Source organism: Papaver somniferum, unplaced genomic scaffold (assembly GCF_003573695.1).
Source record: "Papaver somniferum cultivar HN1 unplaced genomic scaffold, ASM357369v1 unplaced-scaffold_132, whole genome shotgun sequence".
NCBI lineage: Eukaryota > Viridiplantae > Streptophyta > Magnoliopsida > Ranunculales > Papaveraceae > Papaver > Papaver somniferum.
In genome coordinates, this window is record NW_020622381.1 from 11333478 (window position 1) to 11356662 (window position 23185).

Sequence of the window (23185 nt, forward strand, 5' to 3'; positions counted from 1 at the left end):
TTTTTTGCAGGTGTGGGATGTCCTTAGTAACGAGGAGGTTTCATCAATTATATGGGCAGTGGAGAACAAGGAAGAGGCAGCACAAACAATTGTAGAAGCCGCAACTGTAGCATGGAAACGTTATTACCCTTCTTCGAAAGTGGATGACATCACCGTTGTGTGCTTGTTCTTGCAAGAGACCGAGAAAGAAACGACACTTACAACAGAAGAAGAAACCTTATCAAGACTTTATCAACCACACCAACAGCAGAAGAAGGTTTCTTTTTCTGAAAATGAGGATATAACTGAAGAAGAAACCTAATTGACATTTCAGAATTCAGATTGATTTGAACCATACGAGTATACAACTTTGTTCAGATATTCAACCATCCAACATTATGGTAACTAGACAGTGGTGGTTCAAGAGGTGTCAAAAAATTCCTCAACTACGACATAATGCATTTTTGACGGCATTTCATTTTGTAAGGTGACTACTTAGGGTAAAATGAGCGATATATGATTTCGAATCTTTCGATGATGACATAATGTCCAAAAATCTGCATACTTTGCCTCATGATGTTGCTCACTTTTGCGGTTTGTTAGCGTTACTATCGAACATATCAATAATTAACAATGGCCATCCGTCGTCGCCTTTCTGCTGATAATCTTCCAGCAAATCTGCATAACAAAATCGATAAAAGTAAATTAAAAAAACTTAAAAGTACTGTTGCTAGGTCATCGGATATGTTGTCAATCATTCTATAATGAATTACTTGTTCTTTTTTCTTTTCTTTTTTTTTTTCTTTTTTCTTTTTGAAGCATATGGATTAAATGAGTTTAAAAGTTTACTCGACTAAGGCATCTTTATTAGAGCGTGCCCCTTGGACAGGTTCCTGCAAACCAGTGTCCAAGTTTGTCATTGAAACTCGTTTCTCCAAGAGAGCTTTTCCGATCCTCTCCAACCTCAACATATTTGGCATACTTGAATCATCTGTTGAGGTTTCATTAGCCTTCATGTTGTCATCCTGCATCAATTCACATATATTTGTCTTAATGCTGTCAAACTTTGTTCACGCACATTTTGATCAATACCCCACTCTAGCTGGTAGAAATGAACACTAGATTGTTCCCAGGACTGAATGTGGAAACTCTTTTTGTTTGAACTAATCGAAGATGGGAATTGAACACATGTGTAAAATACTGACTTACTGTACCTGGATTCGGAGATAGTTTTGGCTACAGTTATGATGGGTTGGGAAGATCAAGGACAAGTAAATATCAACCATATCATCCATGGCATTACAGAAGACATCAAGTAATGGAGGAGTGCCTTTATCACTGGCAAACCAATCAAGTAAACCCCACTGGCTCTTTTGTACTTCATATCCTTGTCTTTTGGCAGACCCGGTGCCTAAAGACAATACCAGGTACTTGCTATAATCTTGAGAACTATAATATGAGTTTTGCCGGTTACCATTTATCTTTGTCGCTTCACGTATTGCAAGCAATGTCTGTGCAAATATTGCGAAAAATTCAATTAGTTTAAATAGATTTAGTGAACCAGCGTTAGAAGTCTCTATTAGATATAATTTGTTAAAGCTTACAGGATTATTAGCTGCAACCCCACCGTCAACGAGGTTGTATATGGCCGTGTTGGTACGGAAAAAATGCGGGGGGAGAAAATAAGGTGCTGCTGATGAGCTAATTACCACATCAGAGAGTAATACGATCTTGGTGGCATCTCTTTTTGCCTGCATATTTGTAAACAACTTTAGGGAGGAGTAAAATGAAGAAAAGAATGAAAAATCGAGAATGTTAACGGACGAACGAACCTGAAAAGAGGAGAAAAAGATCGGATGGAGAAGTTTAATATCAAAACTCGTAATTAGCACATTCGTTAACGTTTCGTTCAGTTTTCTTGCTCCAAGAATGTCCTTTGTCACCATCCGTAAATATTTTCCATCATATTTAGGATGAAACACCACTGTGAGTAACCACGCCATGAAATATTTGACCGATACATATGCTGTACTGGCGATCTTTTTCCACGTCACTTCTGATAGCCAGTTTGGATCGTCAGACCAAGGGAATTTGTACCGTTTAGTAGCTTGCCTATGCACTTTTGATTCTTCACAGAATATCTTTGGGCACTCGCTGAAGTAGAAAGGGCAAATATCTTTTGCAGCATATAGTGGGCGATTGTTTTCGTTGGGAGCTGTTAGCATTGCTGTTACAAGGCTTCCTGTACTTGTGCCGGCTATCAAGTCGAAGTAATCAGCAATTCTTGCTTCTTTTCCATCGAGTTTCTGTTTTGTTAAAACAAATGTAAGATGCATTTCATATTACAAATATTCTGAATTTCGTTTCAATCAAAATTAACCAAACTGTAGAATCCATAGTTACAATTCCATTTCGGAAGAAAGTTAGAGTACTGTAGCAACACGAACAACAATGGATCTTCAATGAATACATGCATTTACACCGAAATTCAGTTCTAGGATCATTTTATGTAGGCAAGGAAACCTTGAATATGTGAGGGTGTTTTTTTTCTGAGTACCTGAAGTTCGGATTCAAGGAACGCAAGTATTGTTGCAGGTATAATTCCACGGACTCCACCTCCATCGATGCTAAGTATGGTAATTAGCTTTTCATTATAATTAGACCGAACTGGCTGTACATAGCGTGCTGACATCCTAGTATCTATATGGTAGTGAAATATGGCACTGATTGTTATGTATATATAACAAATTTTCAAACCGTGGTAAAGGCTGTGAAATATCGCCAGCGTTAATCACACGCAGTAGAGCTGGAAATGTTTGTAGTGGATATGTTCTTCTTGATCCTAAAGGCATCATTATCTTTTGTACTTAAAGTTGTAATGTCCTTGTTTAATCTTTTCTGGCGAAATTCCTTCCCTGTTCTCAGAAGAATAAAGCTTTCAATCTTTTGAATTCAGTTAATTACCATGCGAAATCAAGATTACTTAGAGCTGCCAAATGTGCCTTGCCAGCAGGAAAACGACACTATATGCCAAACTTACAGAGATATCAACCTTAATTAAGAGATATTTCTGTCCTGTAAGTGCACAAAAGACCCGGTGCACCAATATAGTGGAGAGTGGGGATATAACTTTTAAAGAATATTTGCATGTGTTAGCTTAGGTCCTCTTTATTCTTGTAAAGTGCGACTCGTTGTGCTCACCCATTGACAAGTGAAAAGCAAGATACAACGAATTCCGCTATAATTATCCGTCCTTGTGTTTTTCATTGGCTTAGCAGGTTCATTGCTTTTGTAAGAGTGAATTCTCCAGGTGGAAGCTATGCAAACCCACATTCTTAGTACAAACTCTTGTTATTCGTTCCCTTTATTCAACTACTATCTTAATCATCCAAAATCCCATCGAGTTCTTTCAAAACCAATTTGTAGTTTGAGAGAAGATAAGAGCAGAACAAGTTTTAGAGCGAATTTGCCATCAATTTCTCTGTCTCTTTTTGGTTCTGGATTCATTCTAATGTTAATCTTCAAATATATCAAAATGGTTCTGTCGATATCGGACCGCTTCATACAAACATATGGGTATTGAACATCTCCATTACTTTTCAGTTCTTTCAGCTAGTTATAGATAATGTAGTTTTAGTTGCTTATTTTGTGAACCATTTTTCATTAGGTCCCACCTTTGCTTGGACTGTTTTACTGTACTGTCGGTTTGCTGCAACTTTTCTTGGATGAAAGAGCTTCTTCTGAGTCTAAATTAGTTCCACAAGGAAGCTTGGAGAGAACAGCATTTTCATTAGGGTGAATCTCTCCCTACTTTCACATTCATCGCAATTCACTAATTGGGTTCTTAACATCTTTGTTGCTTCATTGTCCAGAGCATTGGTGCTTTTCATTGCATTGAGTGCTGAAATGTACAAAGCTGGTGTAGCAGACAACACTGAAACTTACATACTCTTTGCATTGGCGGAGTTGATATGGCTCAACTTTGATCGGACATGGCTTGGTTTCACCCTAGCCTGCATTATTGGTTTTGGATGTCCATTAGCTGAGGTTCCCATAATCAAGTAATAACATACACCCCTTGCTTATTCTGAATTTGAACTGCATTAATCACTAGTCTCCAGAATAATGAAGAATTTATAACATGGTAAAACTGGAAAACTGATTTTCTGGACACTTTTCCTCAGAATTTTTCACCTGTGGTATTATCCCCAAGCCAACATTGAAGTCTTCGGCCAGGTAACTTACAGGTTGAAGTTTTCCATTTGGCCTTAGAAAATCTTTTCCGATTGAGGATTTTTTTTTTTTTTTTTTTTTTGGAAAATGCAGGGGTTGATTAGTTGGACAAGCACATGTTACTTTGTTTATACACCATTCCTAATCAACTTGTCCCGTTGGCTAAAATCAATTATGGTTGTTGCTGATGAGCCTGACAAAATGGAGTAGATTTATCTGCTGGAACAGCAGCTATGTAACTAGATTGATCTGAATTCATGTACATATAAAAGAGGCTATGTGAATTCATATATCTAAGGAGGCATTAGCTTAAGAACTTCCGGTACACGATTTAAACACGAATACATATAAAAGTGACAACAATTTTCCACTTTTTCATCAATACTCGGTAAATATTAGCAACGTCTTTTAAAGAACATAAACAGTACTAGATGTAAATTGATGGTATTAAATAAGAAAGGAAACAAAGAGCTTCACCAATTATATAGTGAGTTTCAACTACACACACTAAAACCAAAAAGGTTCTGCAGGACGACTGCCAGACCGATTAAGAGCATTTATATACCCTAAAATATCATGTATTGACAGGGTAAAGATCCATACAGGGATTATGCAAGTGGGCAACATGTATCTAAAGCATTTTGCTCATGGATATAAAGTAAAAATCTTTATCTGCTGACTACCTGAGACTTCATGTGCTTCAATGATGGAAAACTAACTAGTCAATATGACATTCACAATGTCTGGGAACTTCTCTTTGATAGCTGCTTTAACTCCTGATCCAATTGACTCTGGTCCCATGTACTTGACATGGCAATCACCTCCATCAACAGATATTACTTCCACGCTTCCACCATAATTCTTGATTGCCGGTCGAAGTATATCAAGATGACCATTGACTGCCTGTATTAAAATGTAATTGTTATCGACTACTTACATCTAGTAAACTAGAACTACATATTGTTCCTCTCTATGCATTTAAGTGAGTGGAAGACTTACCTCAACAGTGGTATCATTTGGTTGTTCATCAGAGACTTGACAGATATCCTTGATTGCATCTCCAAATTTTTCCTTCAGAACACGTTCAATCCCCATTTTCATGGTGGTTGTTGAGCTAGGGCAGCTTCCACATGCTCCTGCAACACCCATATGAGAACTAGAATTAGTTTCTGCCAAGTTTAAACTAAACAATCATTTCACGTGTAGTCCTGCAGCATTTTCGGTTGACTTATACTCCCACTTGAAGCATTAAGCAGTGCTTTTTCTAGACAAATGAATCACCCACTTGAAGATGAATAACCAAGCAACTCAAATAACAGAAACCGATGTTTATCAACAAAGAAGCAGGGGATACTATTTCCCCTACAATGGAGGGAAGACCCAATTAATCCTGTCATATCTAGAAGAAAGTGATCCTAGGATATTTATGTCTTCACATCACTGAAATAAATGAACCGGGTTAGACAAACTTGGGCATGACTAACAATTCAATAACTCCATGGAGCTCGATAAGTTGAAACCCTCGCATCCGGTTCTCAGGGAAGGCTGAACCTCTAACGTGATGATACTACAGCCTTGTCAAGCAGCAAGCTACAAACATCTGCTTGTTGCAGTCTGATGCATTGAGGCTCCCTAAACATACTCTAATGGTAATTCTTCTTCTAAAAAAATCAAGGACCCAAGCTATTAAATCTCCTAATCTAGTTCCCATCTTCAACCGAAATCACCTAGCTGAATTTATTTATCTTAATTTTATTTCTCACAGCTGAAGTAGGGAATACTAGAGCACGACAGATTGACAGATCAATTTACTGCCGAATTCATGAGAAGCAGGGTATACTAGAACAAAATTAACACAAAATTGATGGGTGTTGCATAGTTCCTTAGAAAACCCAATTCTCCAAATAATCAAAAAACTCAACCCGATTGGCGCAAAATTCATTAAAGAATCAAAATTTCTATCAAACCACACAAAAACAATGAGTTGAAAAATGATTAAAGTAGTAAAGAAGAAGATGCTAACCTTGAAGTTGAAGAGAGATGATTCCATCTTCAACAGAAACCACATCAACATTTCCTCCATCAGCAATCAAGTAAGGTCTAACATCTTCAAGAACCAAGTCAACATTTTTAACAGTAAGCTCAAATGTTTGAGCTGAATATAATCTAGGTGAAGAACCAGTTGCAGTCTCTACTGAATTTTCCACGGCTTTGATTTTCCTATTCAAGGATACCCATCTTTTCAAAACAGGTTTATTTTTTCTATTAAGAAAAGCAAAAGAAGAAGGATATGAATTGGGTTTTGGGTTTTGTATGGAGAAGAAGGATGGATTTCTAGTCAATCCAATTGTAGTCAGAGATGCCATTGTTGTTCCTTCCATAAATGTTCTTCTCATCATTCCAGTTTAATCGTTTTGTTCAGAATAGGAACAAAGGGTATATCGGTCATTTAAAAAATTAGATAGGGAGTTGGATGGAAATGTAGGATTGAGTGGTGGCAATAAGCTAGTGTAAGCTTAAAATAAGTCAAAAAGTTGTTTCTTGAAGTTGTAATTAAGCCCTTAAGTCAAAAAAAAATTGACTTAAGGACTTAATTACAAGGAACATGAGACTGAACATTGCTCGTCCAACAATATTCAATCTCATGATCCAGCAATAATATGTCAAGAGTGCATTCTAACTCCAGCAAGATATTTATGAACTTCACCATCGGCTTCAATTGAACTCCAACCTGGAACTTGCACTACTCCTTGTTTCTTCATTTTCCCTCTGATTTCTGCACCTTTTTCCCACTCACCCATAGAAGTATAAAAATTGGATAATAGTACATGAAACCCATCATGATCAGGATACCTCTCAATGAGCTTCATTCCTATTCTTTCACCCATGTCAGTATTCCCATGCTTCTCACAAGCTCCAAGAAGAGCACCCCAAGTAGCCACAACTGGTTCCGTTGGCATATCTTCAATGAGTTCTTCTGCTTCTTCAAGCGCACCAGCACGACCAAGAAGATCTACCATGCATCCATAATGCTTAATGTTCTGTTCTATGTTGTGAATGCTGATCATGGATTCAAAATAACGACGACCCTCATCTACTAAGCCTGCATGTCTACAAGCACTTAGAATCCCTAAAAACGTTACATCGTTAGGTTCTACTCCACACCTCTTCATCTCTGAGAATTTCTCAAATGATACTTCAAAAGAACCGTTCATGGCTAATCCCATAATTAGGGCATTCCAAGTAGAAACTCCCTTTTCTTCCATCCCATTAAACACTTCCATTGCATTTTGAACACAGCCAGATTTCAAGTACATGTCAATCAGGGTTGCACCAAGAATTGGATTGATCTTTATGTCATTATTCCTAATATATGAATGAACTGAACTACCTTGATCTACATTATTCAAGTGAGCACAGGCTGAAACCACACTGACTAACGCCGACTCGTCAGGCTTAACTTCTCCAAGCTGCATATCATGGAACAATTCCAAGGTCTCTTCATAATGTTCATGTTGAGCGTAACCAGATATCATAGCACCCCATGAAACGACATCCTTTTTGGGCATCGAATCAAACAATCTTCGAGCATGTCTTATAAACCCAGCTTTTGAGTATCCAGAAATCATAGAGTTCCAGGATATTTCATCCAATAGTGGGCTTTCCTCAAACAACCTCTGAGAAGATCTTATGTCACCGCACTTTGAATACATATGAATTAATGCATTTTGAATATTAATATATGATTCAATTCCAACTCTTACCGCAAGGCCATGAGTCAACTTTCCTTCATTAAACGCCAACAAGTTTGCACAAGCCGAAATAACAGTAACAATCACAACTTCATCTACCATTACTCCCTTGCAGTTCATCTCTACAAACAGCACCAAAGCTTCTTCAAACATCCCATTTTGCTCATAACAAGATATCATAGCACTCCATGAAACCATATCCTTTTCAATCATTTCATTAAATAAACACCGAGCTTCAGTCGTCCGACCTGTTTTGCCAAACAAATCAATCATCGAACTCGAAGCAATTATATTCCTTTGCGGCATTTGATCAAAGATTTCTTTTGCCTCCTCTACATCTCCAGCTTTGATATACCCAGCCAACATAGAATTCCAAGAAACAGAATCTAACACAAGACTTTTATCAAACAACTGTCTTGCATCCCTCAAATTCCCACAAACAATATACATATTAATTAAAGTATTAACAACATAAACATCATATTCAAAACCCATTTTCATAACATGATCATGGATCATTTCCCCATCAGATTCACACAATCTAACACTGCAAGATTGTAACAGAAGTGGAAATGTATAGTTATCAGGTTCGACATTTTTCTGTAACATCATTTTATATAAAGGAATCAACATTTCAAGTGATTTTCTTTGTAAAAATGATTTCATAACAACATTCCAAGTAAACCCATTTGAGTTTTCAATCTGATTTAAAATGTGAAACAAATGGTTAGAATGAATGAATGGAGCAGTTGATGAAAAATGTATGAGTCTACTTGCTGCATACGTGTCTTTGATAAACCCTGAAACTACCATTTGACAATGAATTTGATTGAATTCTATCAAATTCATACATTTTTTCAGATGGGCTTCTAAGATTGATAGATTTATTGTTTGTTTTAATGAAGAACTTAAACTGAAGGTTGATTTAATGGCGGAAGAAAATTTTGGAATAGCAGAAGTCATTGAGAGTCAAAGAAAACAGAGGATTCTTAAATTTTATGACAGTACATAGAGATAATTAGGATACGAAATAGCAAAAAAGCATAAAATATCCTCATTACACAGACAATAATACCTTTGCAAAAGATTGTAATTACTACAAGTACCCTAGTAGTTGAGGGGTTCTTTACTTTACTCTTTCTTCATTCGGATTTCGGATCGTTCCTCTCCTCCCGCCAATAACCCAAAAGAATAAGAGAAATTCCTCTTTAGTCCAAAAACCCGATCCGGGATTACTGTGTAGTCCAGCGGGATAAACAAATTATCCGCTGGTCCAAAAATGTTTAAAAACAGCGGCAATTACCTTTATACCCATAACACGGGATTATGTCAGTTCCTTTTTCATTTTTCTTCTTCTCAGTTTTCAGTTTCTTCTCTCTCAGTTCTCTCTCTTCTTTCAAATTCAGTTACCGAAATTTGAAATCAGTTACAGGAAAACGAAATCGATAAAGGTCATCAACAACAATTACCGAAATTTGAAATCCAAAATCTATCAACAACAGTTACAGAAAACCTAATTTTCAGACCTAATTTTCATTTCATTCAATTGAAGAGAGAAAATGGTATTGAATAGAAAAATTAAGAGGACAATTACAGAAGAAATTACAGAAGAAAACCCTTTTCCAGCAAAAAGAAGAAGAAAAAACGATGATGATTCACCAACAACAAACCCCGAAGAAACCCCCCCTGATGTTACTCCTTCACCAATAACAAGAAGTGGGAGTAAAGTTGTTACTCCTTCACCAACAAAGAGGAAGAAACATATCGATCAGAAAATAGGTAAGTTGTTGTCGTTTTTCTTTTTGATTTCTATGCTCAATGGAATCACTAGATATTTGTATGTAGTGTCTGGTATACATGTTTTCATATGTTGTATATGTAATTTGAGACAACATATTGACATGCAGTGTGTGATTCATATGTTTTTTGTTCAATAGAAACACAACATCTCTGTGAGTCATATGTTTTACATGTTTTTCATCTGTTGTGTATGTAATTTGACACAAGATATTGACATGCAGTGTGTGATTCATATGTTTTATATCTATACTACATATCAATATGTTGTCTGCAATTTGTACTTATTGATATGTAATGATAGCATCTCAAATTGATATGTGTATTACATATTATTATCTGCCTGTAATATGTAATGTGTACAAAACTTTTGGTTTACAAAAACAGCAAAAACCAAAGGAAAGAAAGCAGATGCTGCTCCTTAAGCAAAAAGCAAAAGAAAAACAGAAGCGGCAACTTCTAAAGCAAAAGGAAAAACAACGACAAAGGCTGCTACTCCTTCACCACCAGCAAAGGGGAACAAAGCACTTGTCCTGAGAGCTGTTACTCCTTCTCCAAAAGGAAAGGGAAAAGCAAAAAGGGGGAAAGCAAAAGCGCTCCTGAAACAAGGTTTGTAATGTTAAAAGTGAAGATAATTCTTAATAACGAGGGGGCGCTGCCCCCTCGACCCCCGTAAATTGTGGTTCATATGTAGTTATAAAATTACCAGTATGTTGTGGTATTTGATATGTAGTTGTTTCATGTTCATGGTAGATACATTAACTACATATTTGATATGGTGTAGGGGAAGAGAAGGGGAAGAAAGCAGTTTCCTTGAGAGCTGCTACTCCTCCACCAAAAGCAAAAGGGGGGAAAGCAAATGTAGAAGGTATGTAGTACAACTACATATAAGAACAAAGCGTATGAATAATATGTATCCTTAATAACATATGTTTATGAGTATGTAATGATGCATTGTTGTGCTTGTTTTTGGTATTAAGTGTTTTTACATTTTTACTGTATCAAAGCAGATACATATGACATACGTACTATTACAAATCGATATGTAGTTAAAATAATACGTAGTGGTATCTACTATTATATATCAATATGTAGAGGTAAATACTTATACTCTCATAACATATTACATATCAATATGTAGAGGTAAATACTTATACTCTGATAACATATTACATATAAATATGTAGAGGTAGATACTTATATTCTCGTATGTACTGTTAATAATATGTAGTTTCAAGACTTGGTAGATATTACAACTACATATTGATGATGTAACTACATATTTGATATACCATATTGATATGTACTGTAATAGTTTTTGGTTCTTGTTATTGTGTAGGTGCTAATAAGCGTAAGAAAGGAGATGGAAAACCACGAAGTTTATACCGTGGCGGTTTCAGGGGCTTGTGGGGGCTTGCGAAGACTATTAGGACCACTAAGAAGGCTATTGCGAAGTCCACTGAAAACCTTGAGTTGAGTGAGTTGCAGCTGAAGATGATTTCTGAAGCATCATTCGGTAACCTGTTCCTAATGTTCTGGTACACAAGATTTGAGTTGGAACATTGGTTGAAGATTGAAGATGCAATGACGAAAATGTTACGCTGTTACGTTAGGGGTCAAGATCCAAACAAGCTTAGATTTGTCTTTAAAAGGCATGGCCAACTGAATGAGTTAGTATCCACACCAGAAGAAATGACACTCCAAATAGGGAATATCTTGATTATAGGCTTACACAAGTCAATAAAAAAAGTGGATGGCGTGAAACAGAATTTTTCAAAAGGACTTTTCCTACTGATATGAAAGCTGGTGATAAAGTGACTAGGCCAATGATTGTGAAGGAAATCTTGAAAATCCTTAAACGAACACCAATTAATCTGAAAAAGAAGAAGTATGATGAAGAGTCTCTGCAAAGCGTGGGTGATCAATCAAATGAAGATTCTGAAGAAGACGAGGAAGACAAGGAAGATGCCGAAGATCTTGTTAGGCTTATCTGCCTGTATATGTGCACTTCATTATTTTTCGCTACAAGTGATGCAAACGCTTTGACTGAAAAATATATTGGTTTCATTCTTGATCTTGAGAAGGCTAAGAATATTTCATGGCCTGACCTCATCCATTCTCATTTAGAGAAAGAGCTGAATGAAAACGTGGAATCCGTAGAACGCACAAATGGTTGTGCTATTTATTTGTTGGTAATAATCTATTTTTATTTGTTTATTCTACTTCAAAATGTTTTTGTTTTATGTGTTTTCTACATTTTGATAGTATATCTAATACTGCATATCAATATTTTGCAGCCATGGTTTGCGGAGAATACCCATTTGGTGGCTCCCGAGGATATAGTGACAGAACCTGCAGGAATGTATGTGCCAAGAGTGGCTAGGTGGAATCATACAAAGATATGTGCTGAGTTCCTAAAGGATATTGATCTTTCTGAGTATCAGGTAAACTTGTCGTACATATTTTGTCATGATAAAAATATATATTGATAAGTACATGTAATTCGACATATTGATATTTAGTTATTAGCATATCAATATGTAGTAGTTATTAGAATATCAATATGCTACTACATATTAGCATATCAATATGTAGTAGTTATTAGCGTATAAATTTGTGGTGATACATATTGATATGTAGTTATTAGCATATCAATATGTAGTTCTCCCTGTGTATCTAATAGAGAAAGAACTACGACATGTTTTTTTTTGGTAATATCTAATATGTAGTTGTTGTTTTACATTTATTTGATTTGTACCAGTTCCATGTTGATTTCAAAGACGAGATCACACACGAAGAAAGACAAATCCTTAATCGTATTTCAAGAAGGATTCAACAGGAAGCTAATGATGATGCTTTTTGTTTAGATGACAATTCCGAATCGGAAGAAGAGGAAGAAGAGAAGGAAGAAGAGAAGGAAGAAGAGGACTCAGTATTGGGGGGAGAAGATTGGAAGATTAAATACGATGATTTGAGGAATACAATATCTTCCAAATGGAGTGAATTCAACACAATGCAGCAAGAGGGAGAACCGGTTGACGCTTCAAATCTTGAGTTCATGTTGCATGATATTTAACGGAAAGCTTTCCCTTTGCAGAGAGAAGCCAGCCAGGAAGATTATGTTAGCTTGGGATGTACACCTACTCCAAGAAACCCCAATGAAGAGTTGAATGTGGACCAAATAGTTGAGAACGAAATACAGGGTTCTCCGGAAGATCAAACAGATGCTAATGTCAACATTCCTGAAGTTGGTTTGTCAACACCGAAAGATCAAACTCATGCTAATGCCACCTCTGAGGTTGAATTGTCAACAACTTCAGTATTGAAGTTCCATGATGTTGAAGTTCCGCGTTCTGAGGTTAAAAATTGGGCTAAATCTAATTTGGAGAAAAAAGTCAAAGAGATACAAGAGAAAAAGGGCAAAGAAAACACACAGGTAAGTAGCATATCAGTACGTAGTCTAAGTAGCATATCAATATCTATCTGTTACATATCAATATGTAATGGTATCTACCATTACATATTGATATGTAACAGTACATTCTTGTATAGCACTATCTATCTGTTACATATCAATATCTATCTGTTACTTATCAATATGTAGTGGTATCTACCATTACATATTGATATGTAACAGTATATTCTTGTAGTGGAACATATTTATATGTAACAGTACATTCTTGTGGTGGTAGACATAGCAAAAACTCAAGATAAGTAGGTTTTTGTTGACACTTTCAATTGATTTTTGCAGGTTGATCAACTTGAAGTTAGGCAGGAAGTAGCAAAGGAGTTGCTTACAACTATGCTAGAAACGAAGTCTTCAGTTATAGTTAATTCGAAGAAATTTCCAGAGTATAATGCCGGATTGGCGGCGGAAGAGTTTCATTTGCTGGATGTACCTTTTTTTACTATGATGTCGAGTTTGGAACACATTGAAAAGCTGTCTGTGCCAGATTTTATAGAAATGGCAAACTCTGGCATTGGTGTTTATGTCGAAGAGTTTGCAGACCTCCTTCCAGATAACAACGATGGTCTTTTTGGTATTAACTTAAGAGAACAATTTGATAATCTGTTTGGAAGAGATTTGCGGCCTTTACAAATTCCACAAGAAACAACTGAGCAACAAGAACCCATTGAACCGAAAGATGCAGGTGAAGTTACAGGTAAACAACAAGAATACATACCTACAATCAGTTCAAAAAGTCATTTGGAGGTTGCACCACAAGATCCTTTGGATGTTTCATCACAAGATTTTATGGATGTCCCCTCGCAAGATGTTTTGGAGGTTCCATCACAGGTGAATGATATGTACTAAAAATCTCATTTTGTGTAGTTAATATTACACTACAAATCACTACATACTGATATGTATATCAGTATGGTAGAACTAGAAATCACTATACCATACAATCATATACCACTACATGCTTTCAAAAATGATTAGGTGATGTAACTATGTTTTATGAAATATAGATATTTACATATTTTTTTTTTATGTTGATTAAAAATGCAGGAACAGTTTAGCCCAAGCCAGAAACAAAAAATGGTAAAAGTGAACAAAAAGCGCGCTACAAAGCCCGAAAAGCAGCAGGTAACAACACCCACCAGACCTGTTACTCGTTCTCATCCTGCAAAGAAGGTAGATGATATATATGAGAGTGAAAGTAAGTTCTCACCATCATATAAAGGACCGAAAGCTGCAGCAGCAGAAGCAATACCACTAAACAAAAAGAGAAAGCTTAAATTGCGCAAGTATTTCCGGAAACTGACTAAATCACCATTCTATAATGACATGAACGATGAACAAAAGAGTACTCTTTCCACATACATCAATAATGCAAAAAATCTTAGGCGAGTTCTCAATTGACACTTTTATATTGATATGTACTATTAGTTTGTGTATGTATTTTTGATATACATACATATTTGTATAAAAAATACTGAGAAATACATATCAGTATGTACTGTTACACAAAGAATACTAACCTTTATGTCGTTTATTTTCTAGCTCAATTTCTTGGAGAGTGGGAGAAGGTGGTCTTTGTGTAAGTGGAACTACAGTTGATGACTTGGTGCAGAACGATTTATTAGAACAAGATCTTCTCAACTACGCATAATACAAGCTTAACACCAAATTTCAGAATGAGCAACCGATGCACGAAGTATACAGGAAATACTTGCCTGTGTTGCATCTGGATCCGTCCGCTTGGGTAAGTTGTTATCTTACACTGCATATCTACTACAACACATATTCAAAAATTAAAAAAGTATGTAGGGGTAGGTACACTACATATCGATATTGCATAAAACAAAATTAGATATAAATTATTTCAAGTACATCCATGTTTTCAGTACAATGTCGAGTTCTCGGATAACCTCAAAGGAGCAGCACATGATTCTGTTTACAAACCAATATTGGCGATGGATGAAAGTATCAAGAAGATTCTTGTACCAATGTGCCACCACAATATTCATTGGACGCTACTTGAGTATGACTGCGAAAAATGGTGTTCAATCACTACAATTCTTCTAAGGCTGAATGGGGAGGTATTTGTTATCCACACGCCTGCAAAATGGCAGATTACTTGTACGTACCTATCAACGTGTACTTGTTGGAGAAGAACAAAGTAACAATGAAGAATGTAATAGTGAATGAATGTGAAGCACCTCAACAAGGGGGATCTCCAGACTGTCTACTGTTTGTGATGCATTTTATGAAGATGAAGTCAAAAAGAAAATATGTGGGAGTGCCTTTGGGAGATGATGAAGAAGTGCAAGCGAAGATTCGTAACAAAAGGGTCCCGTTAGCATGCAAATTGTTGAAAGCATCTCCACCAGAAATCAGTTGGCAGATAACACAAAAATAGTCTTACTTGCTAAAAGTAATCTGACAGTACATATCACTATTTACCTATTTTCTTTTCTTTTTATTCTTGGTTACATTTAATTTCATGAGTTCAAGAATGTTCAAAAACATATAGCTTTTCCAAACATGTTTTTTTTGGGTATATCTAATATGTAGCTTTTCCAAACATGTTTTTTTTGGGTATATCTAATATGTAGTGATTTTTAATTTGAATTTGGGTTTAACTTTAATGTAGTGATATTTCAATTGTGTTACTTAAACATGATTTTGTGTTGTTGATACGAGGGGGCGCTGCCCCCTCGACCCCCGTGAAGATGGTGAATCAGCTGGAAAACCACATATCATAATTAAACTAACCACTACATATCAGTAAGTACTGATTGTTTTCTTTAATATGTACTAACCTGATTGAAACCACAAAAGTTTTTGTGGAATTGTAATTATGATATGTTCTAAATAATCTTAGTGGAAGATGGTTAAACACTACAATACTGACATGTAATTTCAGTATGTAAATACTTCACTACTGGTGATAGATACTGACATCTTGATAGACTTAACAACATATTTCATTATTCGAAAATAACTACAATAACTACATTTTGATAGACTTATAATGTTTCAAAAACCAAAAGATGTTCTAAGAAACAACAAAAACAGTATTTTCAGTACACTTGTAATGTATGTACTGTAAATGAAATACTTATTAACCAAATTCAGTTGGTACTGACAAAATCAAAAAGAAAAACGGTAGAATAGAACAAGGGCTAGAGGAAAGAATTGTGGAAAAGGAATCCGGCAACATCATCGATATAACATTCTGTTGCACGTTCAAGCCTGTGATAAAAGAAAAAGAGAAATCAGAACACTACTTGCTTAAAAGTACATTGTATTGTATCATACTTACTTAATTAAGACATTAATATGTATCTGACTGAAATACATACCTGACACAAAATCATTCTTCAGAAATTTCATACTGTCGGATAAGATTGCATGTTGCCTTGTTGTGATGAGTCTTCAAATTACAGTTTGAACACTTGACAGATTTTCTACTAGTCTCATATGCAGACTTAATACATTTCCCCTTTTTCCTGCCTGGTGGAGACCTAATTACTTCTGCTGGGAGAACGATATCGTCTACGTGATACTCATCGGGCCTGTGAGAAAAAAACAATACCATATAAAATGGAATGAACCACAACTACATATGAATATGTACACGGTATATTGTTCCTGAAAAACAAATATCAAAAAATGTAGTGGTATCTACCATTACATATCAGTATGTAACATCCATATGTAAGTAGGTTTATGTTGACAGTTTCAATTGCTATTACATGTGTAAGTGGTATCTACCATTACATATTGTTATGCAAAATATGAAAATGTACTGATTAAAGACACATACCTGTCGTGGTTAGGAACGGGTCTAATAGCTATTGAATATAGCTTACGAAAAGTGGTAACTTTGAAATAATCTTCAACGTAATCAAGAATCCTTCCTCAAGATCTAGTAATAGCTGCAGTAGCGTGCGAGCATGGAAAACCATAAAAGCGCCATCGTTGGCAAGTACAAGTTTTTATCTCTAGATCTACCATATGAGATCTGCACAATACATATTCATGTATTATTTTTCAGTACACCTAATATACACAGTACATATTTATATGTTCTCACAGAAACATGGTACTTAAAAAAAAGAAAGAGAAAGTAAATAACATTCAGATGATAGAGATTAGGGGTAAACGCTAACCTTGGAGAATGCACTTCATAACGATTAGCATCTGACTGGCTAACTTTCCAAGGACGACCAATTTGGATGTGTAGTTCAAGCAAGGCTTGATACGTAGGGGTTAGCAGTTCTGGGTCCATCAAGAGACTCTCTTCACGACGTTCTGACATCATTTCCATCATACGTATCCTACACGACAAGGGAATAGCAAGTCTATTATACTAAAAATATACGTAGATTAACAGAACATATATGCTAATACTGTTACAAAAAGAAAACTAATATAAGCTTGTATTGTGACTAAGGAAACTGATACAAACCTGATCGATTCAACGAACGCACACGCAGGTAATTTCTTCTCTTTGTTAATCCAGCTATTGAACGATTCAGCAACGCTAGATGAAGTGTAACCATAACTACAGCCCTTGAAGAAAGCATTGGACCACTTTTCTTTTGGAATGTTGCGGCAGCAGTCAGCAACCCAAGGCCTTCCCAAATTAACCATTTCTTGAAGACCTTCCTCGTATGTTGCAGGAGAAAGAGCATATGTCGCCTTTCGGAAAGCATCAGTCACTTCCTTATACTTTTCGTCATACTTTGCGATAAGTAAGTTTTTGTCCAAATGGAAGTAACAATATCTTTGATGAGAATCAGGGAACTCTTTGTGAATATATTTAACCAACCCTTCACCTCGGTCAGTCATAAAAGTGATTGGGCGATCATCATTCAAAGCCTCCTTCAGTTTCTTGAAAAACCATTCCCAGCTGATATTGTCTTCACCGGGTACTAAAGCAAACGCAAGCGGATAAAATCCTGCAAAAAGGAATTACTAGTTATGTTAAGCAACTAATATTGACACTACATATTGACATGCAGTATGGTTTACCTCTTTGTTGATATGTGAAAACCTGACACTACATAATGACATGTTAAGCAACTGATTGACACTACATTTTCACATGCAGTATGGTTTATCTCATACTCAGTAAGGTCAATATGTAGTATGTAGTATGGTCAATACTCATTGTCAGATAGTGAAGTAAGGTCAATATGAGTGATCTAACTACCAGACACTACATATCAGAAAAAAAAAAAGAACCAGTTACCTTGATTGCCATTAAGACATGTTGCTGCCATGAGACCTCCTTTAAAATTTCCAGTGAGAAATGTACAGTCACAGAAAATCATGGGACGACATAGTTTATATCCCTCTATACAAGCTCCAAAGCAAACAAAAATTCTATTGAATCTTTTTGTAGCATCATTGAAATCGAAATCAATAAATGACCCAGGGCTTGTTTCCCTAACAGCATTCACCCACCAAGCAAGATCAGTGTACGACTTCACATCATTACCAAAAATCTGTTTATGCAACAACTCAATTGCATGATATGCGTGGTGATACTGGATTTCAATGCCACCACAAACTTTAAGATAATCTATGATCTCTGCTGGTGTTATGCGAGGGCTGTTCCTGACCATCTCATGAATTAGACTGTTCATGATTTTTTGTAACTCTTGGATTCTTCAACATATAACCACCGCCACAGGTGTGCCTTCCCACATATTCCTTTATCTTAAAAACATTAATAGAACTACCAATGGAAGTTGCGTGAAGCTTCCATGAACAACCTTTCACACTACATACGGCGGTGAATCTCTCAAGGTCATTCTTCTTCTTAATTACCTCATATCCAGATTTCATGCAGTATTTTTGGCATGCTATACGTACGGCATCAACACCACCACAGAATAATTGATCTGTATCATCAAAAATCTTATCCCAACCATCTGAAAAAAAAACACTCTTGGGGCTTCTTTACATTCTTTCAAATAATTATTCTTTGCAATGACAACTAAGTCTGCATTACTGTCAACTTCCATACGCCTAGATGCGCCATTTGAAATTACATCCACGTGCAAATCAAAGAAAGCTGATTGCTTTGAAAAATGTAATGCAGAGATGCCCTGGAGTGTTACATCGGAAAGAATAGGAACTATCGCTCGATTCTGGAAATAGTTAACCAGAATAGTCGATGGAGTCAACCAGCTCCACATATTACAGATGCAAAATTTCAAATCCTCTAAAGTTGAAAACGTTGTAACCTCATATGTAAAATGATATTGCTTATGGTATACATGAGAATAGATGGAGAAGTCTGGTTTGGGAGCAACGTCAGACATGTTAACCCTGTAAAAAATGACATGTACTGAGATGAAACAAAAAGAGTCTTTGTATTGACATCCTATAAGCAGTACGTATTGACATGTACTGACTCATATTGATATGTATTGGCATCTACTGCATGATGAAAAAAGAGCATGTTATATGCAGGACGTTTGACATGTACTGATTCATATTCATATGTATTGGCATCTACTGCAGAATGAAAAGAGAGCACGCTATATGCAGTACGTATTGGTAATACATACTACACGATCTGTCTAATGAAAACTAAACAGAACAGCAGCAGAAAAACGTAGAAAATACAAAAAGTCAGATTACAAAACACAGAACAGAAATCATAAAAAGAAATCATACCTTGTTCGAATCTGAGATAAACCTAATTCGAAGCTCAAATACCTAATTGAAACACACAAAAATCAAGAAAATTACTTAAAAAACGAACGGAAATTACTTCGAAACTGAATTGACATTGTAAATCATCATAAAACAGAAATCATAAAACGAAATCATAAAAAGATAACAATGTACATCATATACAATTATCCTGATAGAAATCGGATCAGAAGAAACCTAATTATTCATCAAGATTTCTAGAACAGCAGCAGAAGAGGATGATTGAGAGGATAAATACCTTGGTTCGAAGCTCAGATGACCTAATTCGAAACTCAGAAGAACCTAATTCGAAGCTCAGATGAAGATGATTGAAAAATAGTACCAGAAATTGAGAGAAACCGATCCGAGAAGAAAAAAAGAGGAAAGAAACTGACTTGTTTCGTCACTTTGAGTTGCAGAAGGGTATGTTGGGAATATTTGAAAACTGATTTTGTGTAAACCGCACGTGGATGGACTAGGGGATAAAGTTTCTAGTCCAAAAACATGTTTTTGTACCAGAGGATAAATCAATTCTGAGAGTGCACTAGCCAGTAACCGATTCCCTCATTCCCGAACTAGCCAGTAATTCCTAGAAAGAATAACCCTTTGTCGAAATTAGTTCTAGGGTTTTAACAAACACCAAAAAAATGGTAGAAACCCATTTTGAAAAAGGAGATGAAGTTGAAGTGTGCTCTAATGAAGAAGGTTTCAGAGGAGCATGGTTTAGTGGAAAAGTAGTAAAAGCAGTAAATAAGAACAAAAAGGTTTACATTGAGTATGATAATCTAGTAGAAGATGAGAAAACCTCAAAACCCTTGAAGGAATTCATTGATGTATTTCATGTTAGACCCATTCCTCCTCAAGATTCTGATTATGAGAAGAATAATCATAAAATTAGCGATTCTGTTGATGCTTTTTATGAAGATGCTTGGTGGGAAGGTGTTGTGACTAAAATCCTTGAAAATGGCAATAAATTTGTTTTGTATTTTAGAGATTCTAAAGAAGAATTGAAGATTGACAAAGATAAACTTAGAGTTCATAGAGAATGGGTTCATGGTTCTTGGGTTCCACCACCCTTGGATGAGGAACAATCTCAACAACAGAAGAAAGAACACCCTCGACATCAGGAGGAGATGCAAAAACCTCAACCACAGGTTGAGGAACAGCAACCTCAACAACAGGAGGAGGAGGTATAGTGCTCTTGAACTTTTCCTTCTTAGGGTTTCTTGAATTTGGGTGTTTTGTTTTTTACTTGTTGGTACCAAATGTGTGAATTTGAGAGATTTAGAGCATGTTTGGTACAGTTTTCAAAAACATTTTTCAAAAATAGTTTTCCACTGTTTTAAAAACATATCCTTTTTTCTTTGTTTTTATTTTCTAAAAATTGTTTGGTAAATTATTTTTGAAAACAAGGAAAATCAACTAAATCGGATCAAATGTAAAGATTCGTCTAAGAGATAGTGATATTAGTCATGACTCACTTGCAGTCATTCCCTCGATCTCTTACTTTGTACTGAAAAGAAAAAAAGAACTAAGAAAAGAAAAAGAGAAAACACAGGAAACAATAATTTGTTGTTTTCATTTTTTTGTTTTCAAAAACAGAAAACAAATAGAAAACATTTTCTGAAAATGTCCCTACCAAACACGTTTTCTCATGTTTTCTGTTTTCTCTGTTTTTAAAAACAGAAAACTGTTTTTGAAAACTATACCAAACAGGCTCTTAGGGTTTCGGGTTTGGTTTTGTTTATTGAACTCTGCTCAAAGGGGATTCTGTTTTGTTTATGGAATTTGGATTATCAACTTTGTTTATTGGTTATGTGTGTTGAAAATTTTACTTACTTTTTTGAAGCATTCCCTGCCCCTCTAACCAAAACCAGTATACGAACCATCAATGTGTGATTGTTGAATTTCCATTAATCAAGAACGAGTCTCGCCTTTGGTATATTATCTCAATGTATTATAATTTATCGTGTCTCAATGAATTTCCAACTCATTGTCTTATCGGAAAGACTGAAGTTCTCAATTGAGGAGTTTCAAAGACCTGTGCTTTTCTAAATTGTACCTTTTTTTTTCAATTATATAATTGGAACATATTCTATTTGTAGCCCTTTCTGTGTATCTATTTTGTTTGTTCATATTCTTGGCGGATTGGGTGTGCTTGATTATATATTTGTTTCCAACTAGATTTTGTTTGTGACATTGTTCTATCATGTATATAATTTTTGGGTTGAAGATTGTGCAGTCATCTTGGATTAAGGTGGGAGATACTGTAGAAGTGACTGGCTTTGCTGGATCTTGGTTTGATGGGACTGTGGTGAAAAAGATTAATGAGAACAAGTACCTTATAGAGTATCTAAATTTGAAGTCAGAAGATGAGACAAAGCTCTTGAGAAAAGAAGTAGAGATCAAGTGTATCAGTCCTATCCCTCCTTACAATCCAAAGCTCGAAAGTTACAGCTTGCTCCAAGAAGTTGATGCTGAAATCTCGAATGGTTGGTGGTGCGGGGTGATATCCAAAGTTCTTAGTGACTCAAAGTATATTGTCTTCTTCAGGGAAAGCTCAGAAGAGTTGGAGTATGACCATTCCCAGTTGAGGCCCCATCAGGATTGGGTTGGTGGGAAATGGGTCAGAGCTTCCATGGTATGTTATCTGACAATGCTCTATATTTTAAAATTCTTAGTGCTAGATTTTATTCTGAGTTGTGCATAAGATTTTATGTCCTGGAAACCATTACCACTTATCTAAAAGAAATAGATTACCAGAAAATAAAATCACTTCAAATTTGTTTTTAATTTAGCTATCTTGGATTACAGGCACCTTAGCTGTCTGTTCACTGGACGAAGCGTACCAAATCAACCCAGAGTTTTGCATCAGTTGTACACGTGTTTTCACCATACATTTGAAATACTAAATTCATGCGCAAGTCTTCTTAAAGCTATACACAGTTCTGTTGTGGGTGTAGGATTTCAGGGTAACCCTTTGGTGGATTTTCCTAGTTGTTACAAGCTTTTGAAGGAAGACTGCTGTAAAAGTAAATTACTTCTCTTGTTAATATTTATATTTTGTTTACTCCAAAAGTTGGGGTTATTAGACTCCTGTGATGTGGATTATAAGGCAAACAAGTGATAGAGCAATAACTGCAACAGATATTAGCTTCTTTGCTTTGTTAATTTTTCATTATTACAAAAATAGAATGCTATAATCATACAAATGGCTCACAATGAAGCATTTGTGGGAAATACTTATAATTATAGATTTGCC

At 35.8% G+C, this 23185-nt stretch overlaps 4 protein-coding genes and 1 pseudogene across 4 annotated transcripts in view; 2 read left to right on the forward strand and 3 right to left on the reverse strand.

Moving 5' to 3' along the window:
* LOC113332821 (probable protein phosphatase 2C 72) overlaps positions 1-301 on the forward strand; it is a 1872-nt gene extending 1571 nt beyond the window's left edge. Inside the window, exon 5 of the mRNA XM_026579328.1 lies at positions 11-301. Coding sequence (XP_026435113.1) covers positions 11-301 — 291 coding nt within the window. The remainder of the gene's footprint in view (positions 1-10) is intronic.
* LOC113333011 (patatin-like protein 2) lies at positions 286-2711 on the reverse strand. Its single transcript, XM_026579496.1, has 6 exons — positions 2537-2711; positions 1812-2285; positions 1584-1730; positions 1194-1490; positions 829-1004; positions 286-657 (listed from the first exon to the last, which is right to left on the reverse strand). Exons 1-6 carry the CDS (start codon positions 2669-2671, stop codon positions 600-602), a joined length of 1287 nt encoding a protein of 428 aa, XP_026435281.1. The 5' UTR covers positions 2672-2711; the 3' UTR covers positions 286-599.
* A 464-nt stretch (positions 2712-3175) lies between these two features.
* On the forward strand, positions 3176-4466 carry LOC113333012 (annotated as a pseudogene).
* Positions 4467-4599: 133 nt separating this feature from the next.
* Positions 4600-6615, reverse strand: LOC113333014 (nifU-like protein 1, chloroplastic). Its single transcript, XM_026579497.1, has 3 exons — positions 6236-6615; positions 5212-5348; positions 4600-5115 (listed from the first exon to the last, which is right to left on the reverse strand). Exons 1-3 carry the CDS (start codon positions 6609-6611, stop codon positions 4927-4929), a joined length of 702 nt encoding a protein of 233 aa, XP_026435282.1. The 5' UTR covers positions 6612-6615; the 3' UTR covers positions 4600-4926.
* A 62-nt stretch (positions 6616-6677) lies between these two features.
* LOC113332822 (pentatricopeptide repeat-containing protein At1g05750, chloroplastic-like) lies at positions 6678-8927 on the reverse strand. Its single transcript, XM_026579329.1, has one exon. It carries the CDS (start codon positions 8925-8927, stop codon positions 6876-6878), a length of 2052 nt encoding a protein of 683 aa, XP_026435114.1. The 3' UTR covers positions 6678-6875.
* Positions 8928-23185: the final 14258 nt, after the last annotated feature.